Source organism: Ovis aries, chromosome 10, assembly GCF_016772045.2.
Source record: "Ovis aries strain OAR_USU_Benz2616 breed Rambouillet chromosome 10, ARS-UI_Ramb_v3.0, whole genome shotgun sequence".
Taxonomy (NCBI): domain Eukaryota; kingdom Metazoa; phylum Chordata; class Mammalia; order Artiodactyla; family Bovidae; genus Ovis; species Ovis aries.
Genome location: NC_056063.1, coordinates 2020897 through 2041876, shown reverse-complemented (window position 1 = coordinate 2041876; position 20980 = coordinate 2020897). Strand labels below are relative to the sequence as shown.

General features: G+C 38.1%; 1 protein-coding gene across 5 annotated transcripts in view; it reads left to right on the top strand.

Annotated features, from left to right (window-relative positions):
* TDRD3 (tudor domain containing 3) overlaps positions 1-20980 on the top strand; it is a 230561-nt gene that overhangs the window by 82975 nt on the left and 126606 nt on the right. For all 5 annotated transcript variants that reach the window (XM_042254613.1, XM_015098037.3, XM_060394024.1 and 2 more), the window contains one exon: positions 13212-13372. In XM_042254613.1, coding sequence (XP_042110547.1) covers positions 13212-13372 — 161 coding nt within the window. The remainder of the gene's footprint in view (positions 1-13211; positions 13373-20980) is intronic.

Below are 20980 nucleotides of genomic sequence, written 5' to 3'. Positions count from 1 at the left end.
TAAATAGTTCCTCCTTTTTAATTTTGGTTTTGAATTGAGAAGGAAAGAAGTGGCAAATGTGGGCCAAAATGTGCCGTGCTTAGTTGCTTAGTTGTGTCTGAGTGTATGTGGCCCCACGGACTGTAGCCTGCCAGACTCCTTTGTCCATGGGATTTCCATACTGGAGTGGGTAGCCAGTTTCTACTCCAGGGATCTTCCCGATAACTTTACCACTGACAAAAATTAATTTGGTAGATAGAGCTTGGTAGGAGAGACAAATGGTTGCATTAATTGAAGCACAAACCTGGCAGATGTATACATTCACTATGGCAATGCCAGTCCAGTGAAGAGGCTGAGTAGGTACCTCCTCTTCAGGGTCCCCACTTAGAACCCAAGAAATGAAGGGTGAAGATGAGCCCAAAATATACAGTATATTCTTCCCAATCAGATAAGCAATTCCATAAATGGGTATGTTAGTCTCCTGAGGCTTTTATATCAAATTCCCACAAACTTGGTGGCATACAATAACAGAGATTTATTCTTTCACAGTCTGTGAGCCAGAAGTCTGAAATCAAGGTGTCAGAAGGGTTGGTTCCTTTTGGAGCCTTTGGAGGAGAGTGTTTTATGCTCCTCTCATAGCTTCCAGTAGCTGTGGGCAGTCTTTGGTGTTCTTTGCCTCTTAGATGTGTAACTCCAACTGTTGCCTCCATTTTTTCCCTTCAATGGCCTTTGTACCCAGTGTCTTTGTGTTTATTTCTCCTTCTCTTCTGAAGACACTCATCATTGTGTTTCTCCTAATCCAGGATCATCTCATCTTTAGATACTGATCTTAATTAGATATATCAAGTCCCTTTCCCAAATAGGACTATGTTTATAGGTTTCATGTGGACCCATCTTTTGGCAGGGCCACTATTTAATTCATTAAAAGAAACGAAGAGGCTGAGAGTTAGAGTGAAAGTGAAGAAAGTAGAAGTTGCTCACTTGTGTCTGACTCTTTGTGACCCAACGGAATGAACAGTCTGTGGAATTCTCCAGGCCAAAATACTGGAGTGGGTAGCCATTCCCTTCTCCAAGGGATCTTCCCAACCCAGGGATCGAACCCAGTTCCAGTTCAGTTCAGTCCCTCAGTCGTGTCCGACTCTTTGCGACCCCATGAATCGCAGCACGCCAGGCCTCCCTGCCCATCACCATCTCCCGGAGTTCACTCAGACTCACGTCCATCGAGTCAGTGATGCCATCCAGCCATCTCATCCTGGGTCGTCCCCTTCTCCTCCTGCCCCCAATCCCTCCCAGCATCAGAGTCTTTTCCAATGAGTCAACTCTTCGCGTGAGGTGGCCAAAGTACTGGAGTTTCAGCTTTAGCATCATTCCTTCCAAAGAAATCCCAGGGTTGATCTTCAGAATGGACTGGTTGGATCTCCTTGCAGTCCAAGGGACTCTCAAGAGTCTTCTCCAACACCACAGTTCAAAAGTCTTAATTCTTCGGCACTCAGCCTTCTTCACAGTCCAACTCTCACATCCATACATGACCACAGGAAAAACCATAGCCTTGACTAGACGGACCTTAGTTGGCAAAGTAATATCTCTGCTTTTGAATATGCTATCTAGGTTGATCATAGCTTTCCTTCCAAGGGGAAAGCGTCTTTTAATTTCATGGCTGCAGTCACCATCTGCAATGATTTTGGAGCCCCCCAAAATAAAGTCTGACACTGTTTCCACTGTTTCCCCATCTATTTCCCATGAAGTGATGGGACCAGATGCCATGATCTTTGTTTTCTGAATGTTGAGGTTTAAGCCAACTTTTTCACTCTCCTCTTTTACTTTCATCAAGAAGCTTTTTAGCTCCTCTTTACTTTCTGCCATAAGGGTGGTGTCATCTGCATATCTGAGGTTATTGATATTTCTCCCAGGAATCTTGATTCCAGCTTGTGTTTCTTCCAGTCCAGCATTTCTCATGATGTACTCTGCATAGAAGTTAAATAGGCAGGGTGACAATATACAGCCTTGACGTACTCCTTTTCCTATTTGGAACTAGTCTGTTGTTCCATGTCCAGTTCTAACTCTTGCTTCCTGACCTGCATATAGATTTCTCAAGGGGCAGGTCAGGTGGTCTGATATTCCCATCTCTTTCAGAATTTTCCACAGTTTCTTGTGATCCACACAGTCAAAGGCTTTGGCATAGTCAATAAAGCAGAAATAGATGTTTTTCTGGAACTCTCTTGCTTTTCCATGATCCAGCAGATGTTGGTAATTTGATCTCTGGTTCCTCTTCCTTTTCTAAAACTGGAGTTCACGTATTGCAGAAGCCTGGCTTCGAGAATTTTGAGCATTGCTTTACTAGCGTGTGAGATGAGTGCAGTTGTGTGGTAGTTTGAGCGTTCTTTGGCATTGCCTTTCTTTGGGGTTGGAATGAAAACTGACCTTTTCAGTCCTGTGGCCACTGTTGAGTTTTCCAAATTTGCTGACATATGGAGTGCAGCACTTGCACAGCATCATCTTTCAGGATTTGGAACAGCTCAACTGGATTGCAGGCGGATTCTTTACCAGCTGAGCCACCAGGAAAGCCAAGAGTTGGAGTAATGAAATAAACTTGCTGCTTGCTAGGAAACATGGATTTGGGAGCAAGTGTTCTTCCCTAGCACTCGTAGCTTTTTGTTCTCATAATCAATCAGTTGTAGGAGATGAGCAAAAACAGTCCTGTGCCGTGTGGTTGGCATTGTTTTCAATTTGTGTTTCTTTGGCAGAATCTTTTAAAGCCACGTTTTCATTTTTGTGATCATTAATGGTTAAAACTAGGTCATATTACCAGTATATTCATTTAACTGCATGCAAGTAAATGTCAGTTTGTCACAGAACATTGGAAACAAACCAGTGAAGGTGCCGTGTCAATACCCATGTGATGTAGATTTTCCCAAATTCTATTAAGATGCCTTGTGACTGTAAATCATATGGACCGAGTAAGGGTGCCCTTGTTGCTCTGATTTTGAAGTATTAATAATATTTAATTTCTTGTTCCTAAGAATTAAATAAAAACAGTTGTTTTCATCCCACACTTAAGTGAACGTATACTCTGTAGAATCTTTTTGGTTCACGTAGGTCTAGATCTTCACTTATTGTCTAATAGAACTTTTTGCAGTGATGTAGGACAGTCTGTTTTTGTGTTACGCAGGTATAGAATAATCAAAATGTGATCTGTGTGACTGAAGAATTGAACTTTTAATTTCACTAAATGTTAATTAATTTAAATATAAATTAAAAAAGTTTTATATGGTTAGTGGACTCTGTTGGATAGCAAAGCCTAAACATATGAATAAAGAAAATGATGAACATTATAAGAACCATAATATGCCTTTGGTTTAAATGACTTTATTTTAATGGTGTTAACAAAAATAAAGGAAAAAGTTTATTCTGAATTAATAGCTTATTGTTGTTAAAGGTCGGCTTATTTCAGCTTAGAATTTTATTTCATAACAGAAACTTAGATGTAATTTTTGTCTCGTTTCTCTAATTTTATTCTTGAAAGATCCTAGCCCTTCTTCTTTTGTTGTTGTTTTTAGTTGGTAAGTCATGTCCTACTCCTTTGTAACCTGATTGACTGTAGCTCGCCAGGCTCCTCTGTCCATGGAATTTTCCAGGCAAGAATACTTGAGTACGTTGCCATTTCCTTCTCCAGGGGATCTTCCTGACCCAGGGATCCAACCCATATCTCCTGCATTGGCAGGTGAATTATTTACCACTGACCCACCAGGGAAGCCCAGATATACTCCTAGGGCTAAATTTCAGAGAAGGCAATGGCGACCCACTCCAGTACTCTTGCCTAGAAAATCCCATGGACAGAGGAGCCTGGTAGGCTATAGTCCATGGGGTCGCTAGGAGTCAGACACGACTGAACGACTTCACTTTCACTTTTCACTTTCATGCACTGGAGAGGAAATGGCAACCCACTCCAGTGTTCTTGCCTGGAGAATCCCAGGGATGGGGAAGCCTGGTGGGCTGCCGTCTATGGGGTCGTGCAGAGTTGGACATGTCTGAAGTGACTCAGCAGCAGTAGCAGCAGCAGGGTTAAATTTATAACAGAATTATTTCTTTGTGGGCAAAATACTAGTAAATATATGGTAGAAATTTGTCAATTTGGGAACATGCTTACTCAAGAAATAAAGTGTAAATGTCTTTTCATATTTCTTTTTCTCTTTGTTAAAAATATATATTGAACTAATATGTACAAAAAGATATTACTTAAAAGTCTTTTTATAACAAAGAAGTTTTTTCTTTGTCAGAATAATAGTACTTAAAGGTATAATATTTTATAATGTAGAAAGTATCAGCTTGTTAAATTTATTTTTCATACATATAAGCAGATTTTGCTCTCATTTTCCAATTATGCCATAGCATTTTATTATATTAAAACTTTTGACTTAATGGTTAGTTAGCCTATCAATTTTCTTTTTGTCTTTGATTGAAATATGGCTAGAGAGAACATTTCTTCTCCTTATTGCCAATGCATATAATATAGCATTAGATTTAAACTCACTTCAAGAGGAAATATGAAAATAAATGTAGTTCACACTTCTTAGATTTTATGTAGTTCAAATTTTGGAATTTTTTAAATTCCAGAAGAGAGTGTGCTTTATTTATTTATTTTTTTAGTAAAGATATTTTATTTAAGAGAATTATTACAAGTTGGAGAAATGACTTTTGCAATACAGGGAAGGGGGCTTTTGTAATAGGGAGAGCACTTTGACTACAGATCTGCAAGTATCTCTAAATTCAACTTTAAAACTTGCCTTTGAGGGTTCTGAAAGAGAAGGCATTAGAGGAAGTCATCCAGAGATCATGACTTCCTATTGAGCCTAGAACTGGACCTGGACGATTAAGAGACTCTTCACCCCTTTCCTGTACTTGGAATGTAGGTGCTGCCCACCATTCCCACAGTGTGAGCTTGGTTTGAGGATGTAGCCCTGAGAGAACAATGTGTGTTGAGACCATCTGGACAGTACATGTGACTGAACCACGTTAGAACCTTCATATGCACTTTTAAGATTGTGATGGATGGCTTCAGAGATCTACTCACCTTGTAGCCATGCAAGACAAACCTCCCGTGTATGTTCTCTTACTTATAAACCTGCTACTTACCTGTCTGGAGTGAACTGCCTCTTTTTCTTTTTTTCTTTTAAATATTTTTTAATGAGTATATTTTTGCTATCTGGAAATCACAAAATTTTTTATATTAAATTAGCCAATTTCATTCAGTATTTAAAAAGAAATAAACCTGCCACTTCAAAGAAAATCACAGCTGGCATTCAGTGGTAATCTTGTGTATAATATGATCTATGCTTGAGGCCAACTTATTACCCTCTTTCCTCCATTTAAATTTTTTAAATTAGTTTATTTTAATTGAAGGATAATTACTTTAAAATCTCTTGGTGGTTTTTGCCATACATCAACATGAATCAGCTACAGGTGCACATGTGTCCCCCTATCCTGAACCCCCCTTGCACCTCCCTCCCCAGCCCATCCCTCTGGGTTGTCCTGGTGCACTGGCTTTGAGTGCCCTGCTTCATGCATAGAACTTGCACTGGTCATTTGTTTTACATATGGTAATATGCATATTTCAATGTTATTCTCTCAAATCATCCCCCCCCCCGCCCCCCGCCTTCTCCCACATAGTCCAAAAATCTGTTCTTTACATCTGTATCTCTTCTGGTGCCTTTCATAAAGGATCATCATTACCATCTTTCTAAATTCTATATATATTTGTTAATATACTGTATTGCTATTTCTCTTCCTGACTTACTTCATTCTAATAGGCTCCAGTTTCATCCACCTCTTTAGAACTGACTCAAATGTGTTCTCTTTTTATAGCTGAGTAATATTCCATTGTGTATACATACCACAACTTCCTTATCTGTTATCTGTCAATGGACATCTAGGTTGCTGCCATGTCCTACCTATTATAAACAGTGCTGTGATGAACATTGGGGTACATGTGTCTCTTTGAATTCCAGTTTCCTCTGTGTATATGCCCAGCAGTGGATTGCTAGGTCATATGGCAGTTCTTTACCAGATTCCAGGTTTTTAAGGAATCTCCTCACTGTTCTCCATAGTGACTGTACCAGTTTGCATTCCCACCAACAGTGTAAGAGGGTTCCCTTTTCTTCACATCCTCTCCAGCATTTACTGTTTGTCAACTTTTTGATGGTGGCCATTCTGACCAGTGTGAGATGATACCTCATTGTGGTTTTGGTTTGCATTTCTCTGCTAATGAGTGATGTTAAGCATCTTTTCATGTGTTTACCAGCCATCTGTACGTTTTTTTTGGAGAAACATCTGTTAGGTCTTTGGCCCACTTTCTGATTGGGTTATTTGTTTTTCTGGTATTGAGCTGCATGAGCTGCTTATTTATTTTGGAGATTAATTTTTGTCAGTTGTTTCATTTGCTATTATTTTATCCCATTCTTAAGGCTGCCTTTTCACCTTGCTTATAGTTTCCTTCATTGTTCAAAAGCTTTTAAGTTTATCTAGGTCCCATTTGTTTGTTTTTTCCTATGTATTTTATTCTTTTCATTGCAATGGTTAATGGGATTGTTTCCTTAATTTCTCTTTCTGTTTTTTCATTCTTAGTGTATAGAAATGCAAGGGATTTCTATGTATTAATTTTATATCCTGCAGCTTTACTATATTCATTGATTGATTCTGCTGCTGCTAAGTCGCTTCAGTTGTGTCCGACTCCGTGTGACCCTATGGATAGCAGCCCATCCTGTGTCCGCAGGATTCTCTAGGCAAGAATACTAGAGTGGGTTGCTATTTCCTTCTCCATATTCATTGATTAGCTCTAGTAATTTTCTGGTTGTACCTTTAGGGTTTGCTATGTAGACGATCATGTCATCTGCAAACAGAGTTTTACTTCTGTTCCAGTCTGGATTTCTTTTATTTCTTTTTCTTCTCTGATTGCTGTGGCAATCAAAACTATGTTGACTCGTAGTAATGAGAGTGGGTACCCTTGTCTTTTTCTTGATTTTAGAGGAAATGCTTTCAATTTTTCACCATTGAGGATAATGTTTGCTTTGATTTTGTCATATATGGCTTTTATTATGTTGAGGTATGTTCTTTCTGTGTCTGCTTTCTGAAGAACTTTGATCATAAATGGGACTTGAATTTTGTCAAAGGCTTCCTCTGTATCTATTCAGACAGTATAATGGTTTTTATCTTTCAGTTTGTAATATGGTGTATCACATTGAGTGATTTGTGAATATTCAAGAATCCTTGCATCCCTGGGATAAAGCCCACTTGGTCATGATGTATGATCTGTTTACTATGTTGTTGAATTCTGTTTGCTAGAATATTCTTGAGGATTTTTGCATCTATGTTCATAAGTGATATTGGCCTATAGTTTTCTTTTTTTGTGGCATCTTTGTCTAGTTTTGGTACTAGGGTGATGGTGGCCTCATAGAATGAGTTTGGGAGTTTACCTTCCTCTGCAAATTCCTGGAAGAGTTTGAGTAGGATAGGTGTTAGCTCTTCTCTCAATTTTTGGTAGAATTCAGCTGTGAAGCCGTCTGGTCCTGGGCTTTTGTTTGCTGAAGTTTTTTGATTACAGTTTCAATTTCTGTGCTTCTGATTTGTCTGTTCAGATTTTCTATTTCTTCCTGGTTCAGTTTTGGAAGGTTATTCTTTTCTAAGAATTTGTCCATTTCTTCCAAGTTATCCATTTCATGGGCATATAGCAGCTCATAGTAGTCTCTGACGATCTTTTGTATTTGTGTTGTCTGTTGTGATTTCTCCATTTTCATTTCTAACTTTGTTGATTTAATTCTTCTCCTTTTTTTTCTTGATGAGTCTGACTAATGGTTTGTCTGTTTTACTTATCTTCTCAAGAACCATATTTTAGTTTTGTTGATCTTTGCTAGAGTCGTCTTCATTTCATTTTCATTTTGACCTGCTCTAATTTTTATGATTTGTTTCCTTCTACTAACTTTGGTGTTTTTGTGTTCTTCTTTTTCTAGTTACTTTAGGTGTAAAGTTAGGTTGTTTATTTGATGTTTCTCTTGTTTCTTGAGGTAGGCTTGTGTTGCCATGAATATCCCTCTTAGCACTGCTTTTACTGAATCCTGTAGGTTTTAGATTGTTGTATTTTCATATTTATTTCTTTCTATGAATATTTTTATTTCCTTTTTGATTTCTTCCATGATCTGTTGGTTATTTAGAAGCGTGTTGTTTAGCCTCCAAATCGTTGGATTTTTAACAGTTTTTTCTTGTAGTTGACATCTAATCTTACTGCATTGTGATTGGAAAAGATGCTTGAAATGATATCAATTTAAAAAAATTTACCAAGGCTAGAGTTATGGCCCAGGATGTGCTCTATCCTGGAGAATGTTCTGTGTGTACTTGAGGGAAAAAAGGTAAATTCCATTGTTTTTGGGTGAAATGCCCTGTAGATATCAATTAGGTCTAACCGGTCCATTGTATCATTAGATTTTGTGTTTCCTTGCTAATTTTCTGTTGATTGATCTCTTCATGGGTGTGAGTGGGGTATTGAAGTCCCCATTATTATTGTGTTATTGTTAATTTCCTGTTGCATACTTGTTAGCGTTTGCCTTATGTATTGAGGTGCTCCTATGTTGGGTGCATATATATTTATAATTGTTATATCTTCTTCTTGGATTGATCTTTTGATCATTATGTAGTGTCCTTCTTTGTCTCTCATCATGGTCTTTATTTCAAAGTCTATTTTATCTGTTATGAGTATTGCTTCTCCTGCTTTCTTTTGGTCTCCATTTGCGTGAAATATCTATTCCAGCTCTTCACTTTCAGTCTGTATGTGTCCCTAGTTTTGAGGTGGTCTCTTGTAGACAGCATATATAGGGGTCTCGCGTTTGTATCTACTTGGCCAGTCTGTCTTTTGGTTGGTGTGTTTAACCCCCAAAATTTCTTTTCATTTAAGGTGATTATTTTAGGTAGCTTTCTTTACATTTAAGGTGATTATTTGGAGAAGGCAATGGCAACCCACTCCAGTACTCTTGCCTGGAAAATCCCATGGGCGGAGGAGCCTGGTGGGCTGCCATCTATGGGGCCACACAAAGTCAGACCCGACTGAAGTGACTTAGTAGCAGCATGATCCCTTTACCATTTCCTTTGTTGTTTCGGGTTCATTTTTATAAACCCTTTCTGTGTTTCCTGTCTAGAGAGGGTCCTTTGGCATTTGTTGAAGAGCTGATTTGGTGTGCTGAATTCTGTCAGCTTTTGCTTGTCTGTAAAACTTTTGATTTCTGCTTCATATCTGAATGAGATCCTTGTTGAGTACAGTAATCTGGGTTGTAGATTTTTCTCTTTTATCACTTTAAGTATGTCCTGCCATTCCTTCTGGTCTGAAGAGTTTCTATTGAAAGATCAGCTTTTATCCTTATCCCCTTGTGTGTTATTTGTTGCTTTTCCCTTGCTGCTTTTAATATTTGCTCTTTGTGTTTAATTTTTGTTAGTTTGTTTAATATGTGTCTTTGGGCATTTTGCCTTGGGTTTATCCTGTTTGGGTCTCTCTGAGTTTCTTGGACTTGGATGACTTTTCCTTCCCCATTTTAGGGAAGTTTTTGACTATTATCTCCTCAAGTTTTTTCTTATCCCTTTCTTTTTGTTTTCCTCTTCTGGGACACCTATTTTTGAATATTGCGACGTTTAACATCATTCCAGAGGTCTCTGAGGTTGTCCTCATTTCTTTTTTTCTTTTTTCCTTCTTAACTCTCTGCTTCATTTATTTCCACCATTGTGTCTTCCACCTCACTTATCCTCTCTTCTACCTCAGTTTTTCTACTGTTGGTTCCCTCCAGAGTGTTTTTAATCTCAGTTATTGCATTGTCCATTATTGCTTGACCCTTCTTTAATTTGCTCTAGGTCATGGTTAAACATTTCTTTCTTCTTCTCAATCCTTGTCTCTAGTCTGTTTATCTGTAACTCCATTTTGTTTTTAAGATTTTGGATTATATTTACTATCATTATTCTGAATTCTTTTTTAGGTGGACTCCCTATCTCCTCCTCTTTGGTTTGGTTTGGTGGGTTTTTGTCATGTTCCTTCACCTGATGAGTATTTCTCTGCCTTTTCATTTTGTTTAGATTGCTGTGTTTGGGGTTTCCTTTCTGCAGGCTAGAAGATTGTAGTTCCTCTTAATTTTGAATTCTGCTCCCTGTGGGTGGGGTTGGACCAGTGGCATTTTGGGGTTTCCTTGGGGCACTTGTGTCTGTGTTCTGATGGGTGGAACTGGATCTCTTCTCTCTGGACTGCAGTCAAGTGTCCAGTAGTAAGTTTGGGGATGTCTGTGGGTTTGGTATGGCTTTGGGCAGCCCATCTTTTAATGTTCAGGGTTGTGTTACTGTTTTTCTGGAGAATTAGTGTGGTGTTAATTAGCTTAGTTAGCTTGTTGGCTCTTGGGTGGGAGCTTGGTTTCAGTGTAGGTATGGAGACTTTTGGTGGGCTCTTGTCTATTCATGTTCCCTGCAGTCAGGAGTTTTCTGATATTCTAAAGTTCTGTAGTTGAGCCTCTTGCCTTAGGATTTTGGTCCTCCTCCTACAAGAGTGTCAACACTTCTCCATCCATACAGTGCGGAAGATAATACCCCTAGGTTAATGGTGAAACAACTCTCTGCAGCCAGGAACACCCAGAGAGATTCATAGAGTTTTATAAACAAGAGAAGAGGGAGGAAGGAGATAGTGGTGACCAGGAGGAGAAAAGGGAGAGTTAAAAGGGGAGAGAGCAATCAAGCCCATAATCAAGTCCCTCAGTGAAAATGGATACTGAAGATTAGAGTCCTAAAGGTGCAAAATTGATAACAAATTTTAAAAAGCAAAAATTAAAAACTAGAATAGAGATTTAACTCTCAGAAATTCAATAAAAATAATACAAAGCAAAATCAGTCAGAAAAATGAAATATCTATATATGTAATTAGTTTTTAAAAATAGGTCTTTTTTTCCTCCAGAGAGGTAATAGGAGGCTATAAAAATGAAAGTTAAAGGAGTAATAAATATATTTTTTTAACTGCAAAGTGATAATAGTAAAATATATCTAGGAATTTCTCTGGCACTGTTATGGGTAGTGTGGGGTCAGTTCAGTGTCAGATAGTCCATTGTTCTGGCTTGTACTTCTTCTCAAGGTCTACAAGTGAAGTCGCTCAGTCGTGTCCAGCTCTTTGTGACCCCATGGACTGTAGCCTATCAGGCTCCTCCGTCTATGGGATTTTCCAGGCAAGAGTGCTGGAGTGGATTGCCATTTCCTTCTCCAGGGGATCTTCCCGACCCAGGAATCGAACCTGGGTCTTCCGCATTGCAGGCAGACGCTTTACTGTCTGAGCCACCAGGGAAAAATGTGCAGTCCCAGCATTACCTGCAGGGTTTTAGTCTGTCGAAGGAGTTTCCCCCTTTGTTTATTTTTGGCTTCTTCTTTTGCAAGTCTCTTCAGTGTCTAGTTTCTGCCCTGATATGAGGGAATGAAGGTGGCCACTTACTTAGGCTCACTTGTTTAGTTGTCCTGTGGAGAGGGAGGGACACTGTAAACAGATACCTCTGGCACGAGTCGGGGATGCTTGCAGTGGATGGATCACAGTTGGTTTGCCACAGGTGAAGGCGGCATGTACTTTGCAGTCCACACTGCTCAGGCTCCAGGGTGCTCTGTAAGGGCGCTGTCCCAAGTGTTTTGTACACGTCCCAGGTCTGAGCCGCTGAGGTTCTCGGTGCTCTGCAAGGGCACAGACGCAGTTGGTTTGTACGTTTTGTGCCCTTTTCAGGTCCAGGCAACTCAGGTGACTGGTTGCTTGGTGAGTGCACTGTCCCAGCTGGGCCATGTGTCTTATCACCTCCCTGGTCCTGGCCGCTCGGTTTGCCGAGTATACCACCAAGACACAGTCCCAGGTGTGCTGTGTGTCTCCTCTGGGGAGCTGATCTCAGGCTCGACCCTCCTGGCAGATGTCAACCATCCAGGATCCCAGGAAGACATGGTTAGCAACTGGCAGCCTGCTCACAGTTTGGTGGAAGATGTGGTCTCTGGCGCTGAGATTGCAGTGGCCCCTTGCCTTCCAGCTCTGCATCTCTGCCTCCCAGGAGGGAGGGCCCTAAACAGCAGCTGGCTTGTTCTCCTTTGGTATTTGCTACGGCACAAGCCTTTGTTCTATGAGTGTGCCAAGGGTCACCATAAGGAGTCAGAACCTTTAGAGGGAAAAGTCCTTTTTCCTTTTTTTTGTCTCCCTGGCAGTGGCATGATTTGGGTTGCTATGTCACATTAGCCCCCTCAGATTGTCCTCAGGGCATTCAAGCCCAGTCCTCACCCTAAGGATCGATGGTGCAGCCCATGCCTCCCTGCCCAGCCTCCACTCACCGCTGGCAAATGCAAGTGTCTGAGCTGCTTCTCCACTGGTAGTTGTGGTTAGGCACATATTCTGTTTTTTTTTTTTTCTTCCTGTTACATTGCCCTCAGATTCCAAAGCTCCCCACTGACATGCCTGTGAGAGGGTTTCCTGTTGTGTGGAAACTTCTTCATGACTCCCTCCTCAGGATGGATCTCCTTCCCTAAATCCTTTGTCTCTGTTTTTGCCTTTTATATTTTCTCCTACCTCCTACCTCTTTTCAAAGAGATTGGGCTGCCTTTCTGGGTGTCTGGGGTCCTCCACGATCATTCACAAGTTGTTTTGTGGAAATTGTTCAACATTCAAATGATCTTTTGATGAATTTATAGTGGAGAAAGTGGTCTCCCCATCCTATTTCTCTGCCATCTGGGGGGACCCCATCCCGAGAGTATACTTTAAACTTGATACTTTTGCACAGAAAACAGTCCTTTCCACTGTTGTTGTGAAGTGGATATCCCTTAAAAAATTGCCAATGTCTTTAATTCCAGAATGTCTGTTAATGTACATGGGTGGAAAAGGGAGGCTATATGTGAACAATTTAGAGCACATAAGATGAAAAACATCTTTTAATCTAACATAATTCAGAAAATAACTTTTTCCCTAACATTTTCTTCTTTGTTTTCTAAAAATTAATTCAGAATTATATTTTTAAAAATCCTTCAAAAGACAATTTTGAAGTTTTATCTTTAAATAAAAACCCTGATGTATGTAACAGTTTAAATTTTGAGCTTATTTAATTGAAACATCATTATGAATAAAAAAATATAACCATTAAGGAAAAGAGAAAGATTAAAGTGAAAACAGTGCTGTGGCTAAAGGTGATATTTATTCCTTTGTCTTCTGACAGCTTGAAGGTCCATGTGTTTTGCAAATTCAAAAAATTCGCAATGTTGCTGCACCAAAGGATAATGAAGAATCTCAGGCTGCACCAAGGATGTTGCGTTTACAGATGACTGATGGTCATATAAGTTGCACAGCAGTAGAATTTAGTTACTTGTCAAAAATAAGGTAATTGGCTCTTTATTGTGTTTATTTGTTGTGTTTAAACGTACAATTCACAATGGATTTTGTTTCTAAGACCTTTGAAAAGAAGGAATCAACTCTTAAGTACATGTTACAGTTTTTCAGGATGAATTAGAGTTTGTACTATATCTGTAAAGAGAAATATTTTAAATTAGATTCAGTTGCTTTAGTATTAATAACAAAAACAGAAATTTAAGGTGTTCTTACATGGAAAGTAATCTTGTCAATTTTATCACTAAATTTTAGATCGTTAAAAATTTTCAGAACAGAAAGTGAAAGTGAAGTCACTTAGTTGTGTCCGACTCTTTGCGACCCCATGGACTGTAGCTTAACAGGCTCCTCCGTCCATGGGATTTTCCAGGCAAGAGTACTGGAGTGGGTTGCCATTTCCTTCTCCAGAGGATTTTCCTGACCTAGGGATCGAACCCGGGTTTCCTACATTGTAGGCAGACACTTTACAATCTGCCAAATTTCTTTAAATATGTTACAGTCTGCTAAATTTCTTTAAATTTAAATTTAGATATGTTACAGTTTCTTCCTTGACAGTTAGTTGTGTCCATCACACTGTTTAGTGGTTTAGAAAAGTTATAGGCAAATGAGTTTTCTTGGGGGAAACAATTGAAGCTAGAGAGATTTGTATGTTGCTCCACTTTCTAAGAGGAGGAATAACTCTGTAAGGAAAATTTTCCAAATCCTTCTTTTGCCTGTTTTTATAATAGGCTTTTAGAGTCATGCCTGTTGGAATGGAAAAAAGCAGTGAGAAGCAAGGGAAAGTGTCTCCATTATTCTCAGTGTCTCCATTAGATCTGTTTGAACTCTTTTTTCTGAGATGAGAATTTTCACTGGACATTTGCAAACAGTCCCCCTCCCTTTTTTCTTTTCTTAATCATTTTATATGCTTATGTTTGCTGCTCAGGGTCTTTTGTGCTTTTTCCATTTAATATTAATACTGAGACCATACTTCTTTCCTGCCCAAGCATTTGTTCTAACATTTTTATCTGGTGCTGGAGGGTCAAAGATAAAAAGAATTTAGATTTTGCCCCTAAGTAGCTTGTATGGTGGAGAAACAATGGCACCCCACTCCAGTACTCTTGCCTGGAAAATCCCATGGACAGAGGAGCCTGGTAGGCTGCAGTCCATGGGATCGCTAAGAGTTGGTCACGACTGAGCAACTTCACTTTCACTTTTCACTTTCATGCATTGGAGAAGGCAATGGCAACCCACTCCAGTGTTCTTGCCTGGAGAATCCCAGGGACAGGGGAGCCTGGTGGGCTGCCGTCTATGGGGTCGCACAGAGTCGAACACAACTGAAGTGACTTAGCAGTAGCAGCAGCTTATATGGCAATGAGATAAGCACACAGCATACAGATTATAATATATATATAATCTGAAATGAATAGGAGTTCAGGAAATTGCCTGTACCTAGGGGAGCCAGGAATAAGACTTAAAATATAAATAGGTATTTTGAGAGAGATTGGGGTGGGGGATAGCACATGCAAAGACAGGGTACCTTGACAACAGATGAGTGAAAAGTTACACTTAGAGGAGCTTAGGTGATTGGCATGGTGGTATATGGGAGGAAATGTGGTAGGTTGAGGCCTTGTATTCCATATTCAGTGATCTCGTTCTCTTTTTCTTCCTTCAGCTAGCGTCTGCCTTTGGTGAGGGAGGCTCCTTCCTTAGGAGATAGTATATATGTTTGTCTAAAATGCTGATTTTAGTATACAAAGCGGGGTATATTGACTTTGTGATTATGTTGTCTTTTCTTTGAAGAGTACTTTTATGGAGAAATACAGGCTTTTCTCCTTTGACACATTTAGTGAACTCCAAAGCCAAAGGAGTTCACAAATGACTGAGTAGGAAGACTTGTTATGTAATGGCTCATTCTCTCATTTCACTGCTGTATATTTTTCTGTGGTAAATGAAAGCACAAGATTGGCCCAGAGAAGAGGGTCTCTTATGTTCACTGTTTTCTTTTGTTGAATTTATTACATTTTGACAATTGAGAAAAAATGTTGCTTCTTTCTCATTCACTCTTCATTGAAATAGCATGACTACTTTTGGTTTATAGAAACAATAGCTTACAGAAGTGTTCTCCCATGTGAACAAGTTGGGAAACTATTTTCAAAATAAGTTTGGTGGTTAGTGGTTGTAACTTACTAGGGAGGATAAACCAGGAATTGGTATAAAATGTGTTTTCTCCACTGGGCATTGCATTTCTCTGGGGGTGCTTCTTTCTACTCATCTATCGTACCTCCAGCCTCATTTCTTACTGTAGTTCTGTTTTTTTTTTTAATTTCAATGAAGAGAGAGAATAAAGGAACTTTGGATTGCCAATCAAGTATTAGTTAAATTGCAATATGCTCTCTGAGTAAGTTATGACCCTGAAGGTGATATAATAAAAATTTTATTAAAATTTTAGCACCTGTTTATTCTTTTGTGGGAATAGAATTGTAATTTGGTGACTATAACTCTTTCTCAGTTAGCCTAGTGAGATTGTATGTCTGACTCCAAATAATTCACTGTCTTTTCCTTCTTAACTTATTAGAGAAAGAGTTTGGAAAGGTATCGTCATTGTACATAAAGATAACTCATTATCTGCTTTCACATTTACTTTTGGTTTTAAAAATATATTATCGTAATGAAAAGGCCCCTGTAATTTGCTTCCTACTTTTTAAGGTCTTATGTAGTTTCTTATATTGCTAATTTGTGATTTTTACATTTTCATTATACTTTCCAATTCTATCAATATGTTGGAAATTGGCTAAAAATGGCTTTAAAGAACACATTGGTTTTATGCAAATATTGTAATTCATTAATAATTTCTTTATAGGTTAAGAGTAGGGCAGCCTGGTATTCTTGGTTCTTATTTTTTTTTAAATTTATCCCTAAATGATGACTATAGAGTTAGAAAATCTGTATCAGCTGTTTAACTGGAACTAGGAAAAACTTCACTTAGTGTATCTATATTCAGTTGTTGCTGATTTTGAAGTTTGATAGGCATTGTGCAAAGTTTCCTACATTTATTACTATATAGCTCTCTACTTAAGAGTTAAGTTAGGCAAGGCTGTCCATGACCATTTGTTTTGTTAAGTTACATAAAATGACTAAGAATGATTAAGCATGGGGTCCTCAGGATAATTTTTACCAATTAGTGTTTTACTCTGTATGGGATCTTTGAAACCTTAAAAATAGGCATATTCTGTGTCTTCTTGTTAATGACTATTTTGTCAACCATTTTTCTTCAGAATAAACCAGAGATACCAATGCTTTCATTGATTTGCTTTTTAAAAAAAATTAATTAATTTATTTTAATTGGAGGATAATTACTTTACAATATTGTGGTGGTTTTTGCGATACATTGACATGAATCAGCCAAGGGTGCTCCCCATCTTGGGGAATAACGTGTCTCCTCATCCTGAACCACCCCCCATGCTCCTCCCATCCTCCACCAATTGATTTGCTTTTGCACTATCACCCACTCCAGTATTCTTGCCTGGAGCATCCCATGGACAGAGGAGCCTGGCAGGCTACAGTCTGTAGGGTTGCAAAGAGTCAGACATGACTGAAGTGACTTAGTATGCACACACATGTACCACATGGTGAATTTTATAAATTTTTGAAAATGTGACAGTGTGAAAGCCTTTTAGCATGATTTTCTAATTTATCCTAAGTGCTTTAGGACTATCTTCATTCCTCTTTGCAGTTCTTTACCCCTTGCTGCTATGTTTGAAGAGATGCAGTGGGGCTTAGTATATATGCTTTTACTTTAGGATAAACCTGTGTGATGAAATGGATTTCTTCCATTTTTTCCTTTACTGAAAGACTGGTAGAAAGATAAACAGTTTTTTCTCTGGTTTTTGTAAAAGGGGTCATGGTGTGATAATGTTTGTCCCAAATCTGATAATGTTAACCTATTATGGAAAAATCCTTTTGAAGTCAGTATGCTTTAGAGTAAATAACTCATTTGATCTTTAACTGGATGGTTAACAAAAAGAACGTTGTTTTATGTGGATTACAGTAGTTTATATAGATGTTAAAGGTCTTGGTTTCTTACAGATTTGTTATCTCTTTTGTATTGGAATTTAATTTTTTAACATAGTATAAAATGAGATTTGGAAAAATGGAAAATTCTTTCCATTACACATTTCTCTCCACATGTTAACACCTTGTAATTATCAAGGCAGAATTGTTTAACATCCTCTGAGATTATAGACTCCAAGTATCTTAAAAGAAGGAGCTGAAAACATTGCACTGAAAACTTGCTTTAAAGCTTTACCTGACCTGTTACTTAGGCTAACTCTGGGAGTTGGTGATGGACAGGGAGGCCTGGAGTGCTGCAGTTCATGGGGTCGCAAAGAGTAGGACACGACTGAGTGACTGAACTGAACTGAACTGACCTGTTTGTAGATAAACAACTGATAATAAGGTTTGAATGGTGCTAATAAGAGTTAAGAAATTCTCTCTATAAAAAATCGTTGCCCTTCCTCCCCAGGTGATGTAGTAAATTTAGACTGTAATTCAGCTGTTATTAGTAAATGACAGTGGTGTCTGCAAAATTTTGCTTTGTACTTCTTCAAATTTGATTATTTTTATGGTATCATTATGAAGAAAAACCTTCAGATTTTTGGTATTTAATATTCAATAAAAGACATTTTACTAACAAGTATGAAAGGGGAAATTTACAGTAACAGAATAATAGTGGGAGACTTTAATACCCCACTCACACCTATGGACGGATCAACTAAACAGAAAATTAACAAAGAAACGCAAACTTTAAATGATACAATAGACCAGTTAGACCTAATTGATATCTATATGACATTTCACCCCAAAACAATGAATTTCACCTTTTTCTCAAGTGCTCACGGAACCTTCTCCAGGATAGATCACATCCTGGGCTATAAATCTAACCTTGATAAATTCAAAAAAATCGAAATCCTTCCAAGCATCTTTTCTGACCATAATGCACTAAGATTAGATCTCAATTACAGGAGAAAAACTATTAAAAATTCCAACATATGGAGGCTGAACAACATGCATCTGAATAACCAACAAATCACAGAAGAAATCAAAAAAGAAATAAAAATATGCATAGAAACAAATGAAAATGAAAACACAACAACCCAAAACCTGTGGGACACTATAAAAGCAGTGCTAAGAGGAAAGTTCATAGCAATACAGGCATACCTCAAGAAACAAGAAAAAAGTCAAATAAATAACCTAACTCTACACCTAAAGCAACTAGAAAAGGAAGAGTTGGAGAACCCCAGAGTTAGTAGAAGGAAAGAAATCTTAAAAATTAGGGCAGAAATAAATGCTAAAGAAACAAAAGACACCATAGCAAAAATCAACAAAGCCAAAAACTGGTTCTTTGAAAGGATAAATAAAATTGACAAACCATTAGCCAGACTCATCAAGAAAGAAAGGGAGAAAAATCAAATCAATAAAATTAGAAAGGAAAATGGAGAGATCACAACAGACAACACCGGAATACAAAGGATCATAAGAGAATACTATCAGCAATTATATGCCAATAAAATGGACAACTTGGAAGACATGGACAAATTCTTAGAAAAGTACAACTTTCCAAAACTGAACCAGGAAGAAGTAGAAAATCTTAACAGACCCATCACAAGCACAGAAATTGAAACTAATCAGAAATCTTCCAGCAAACAAAAGCCCAGGTCCAGACGGCTTCACAGCTGAATTCTACCAAAAATTTCGAGAAGAGCTAACACCTATCCTACTCAAACTCTTCCAGAAAATTGCAGAGGAAGGTAAACTTCCAAACTCATTCTATGAGGCCACCATCACCCTAATACCAAAACCTGACAAAGATGCCACAAAAAAAGAAAACTATAGGCCAGTATCACTGATGAACATAGATGCAGAAATCCTCAACAAAATTCTAGCAATCAGAATCCAGCAACACATTAAGAAGATCATACACCATGACAAAGTGGGTTTTATCCCAGGGATGCAAGAATTCTTCAATATCTGCAAATCAATCACTATAATTCACCACATTAACAAATTGAAAAATAAAAGCCATATGATTATCTCAGTAGATGCAGAGAAGGCCTTTGACAAAATTCAACATCCATTTATGATAAAAACTCTCCAGAAAGCAGGAATAGAAGGAACATACCTCAACATAATAAAAGCTATATATGACAAACCCACAATAAACATTATCCTCAATGGTGAAAAATTGAAAGCATTTCCCCTAAAGTCAGGAACAAGACAAGGGTGCCCACTTTCACCACTACTATTCAACATAGTTCTGGAAGTTTTGGCCACAGCAATCAGAGCAGAAAAAGAAATAAAAGGACTCCAAATTGGAAAACAAGAAGTAAAACTCTCACTGTTTGCAGATGGCATGATCCTCTACATAGAAAACCCTAAAGACTCCACCAGAAAATTACTAGAGCTAATCAATGCATATAGTAAAGTTGCAGGATATAAAATCAACACACAGAAATCCCTTGCATTCCTATACACTAATTATGAGAAGTAGAAAAAGAAATTAAGGAAACAATTCCATTCACCATTGCAATGAAAAGAATAAAATACTTAGGAATATATCTACCTAAAGAAACTAAAGACCTATATATAGAAAACTATAAAACACTGATGAAAGAAATCAAAGAGGACACTAATAGATGGAGAAATACACCATGTTCATGGATTGGAAGAATCAATATTGTGAAAATGAGTATACTATCCAAAGCAATCTACAGATTGAATGCAATCCCTATCAAACTACCAGCCATATTTTTCACAGAACTAGAACAAATAATTTCAAGATTTGTATGGAAATACAAAAAACCTCGAATAGCCAAAGCAATCTTGAGAAAGAAGAATGGAACTGGAGGAATCAACTTGCCTGACTTCAGGCTCTACTACAAAGCCACAGTCATCAAGACAGTATGGTACTGGCACAAAGACAGAAATATAGATCAATGGAACAAAATAGAGAGCCCAGAGATAAATCCACACACATATGGACACCTTATCTTTGACAAAGGAGGCAAGAATATACAATGGAGTAAAGACAATCTCTTTAACAAGTGGTGCTGGGAAAACTGCTCAACGACTTGTAAAAGAATGAAACTAGATCACTTTCTAACACCCCACACAAAAATAAACTCAAAATGGATTAAAGATCTAAATGTAAGACCAGAAACTGTAAAACTAGAGGAGAACATAGGCAAAATACTCTCTGACATAAATCACAGAAGGATCCTCTACGATCCACCTCCCAGAATTCTGGAAATAAAAGCAAAAATAAACAAATGGGATCTAATTAAAATTAAAAGCTTCCGCACAACAAAGGCAAATATAAGCAAGGTGAAAAGACAGCCTTCTGAATGGGAGAAAATAATAGCAAATGAAGCAACTGACGAAGAATTAATCTGAAAAATATACAAGCAACTTATGCAGCTCAATTCCAAAAAAAAAAAAATGACCTAATCAAAAAATAGGCCAAAGAACTAAATAGACATTTCTCCAAAGAAGACATACGGATGGCTAACAAACACATGAAAAGATGCTCAACATCACTCATTACCAGAGAAATTCGAATCAAGA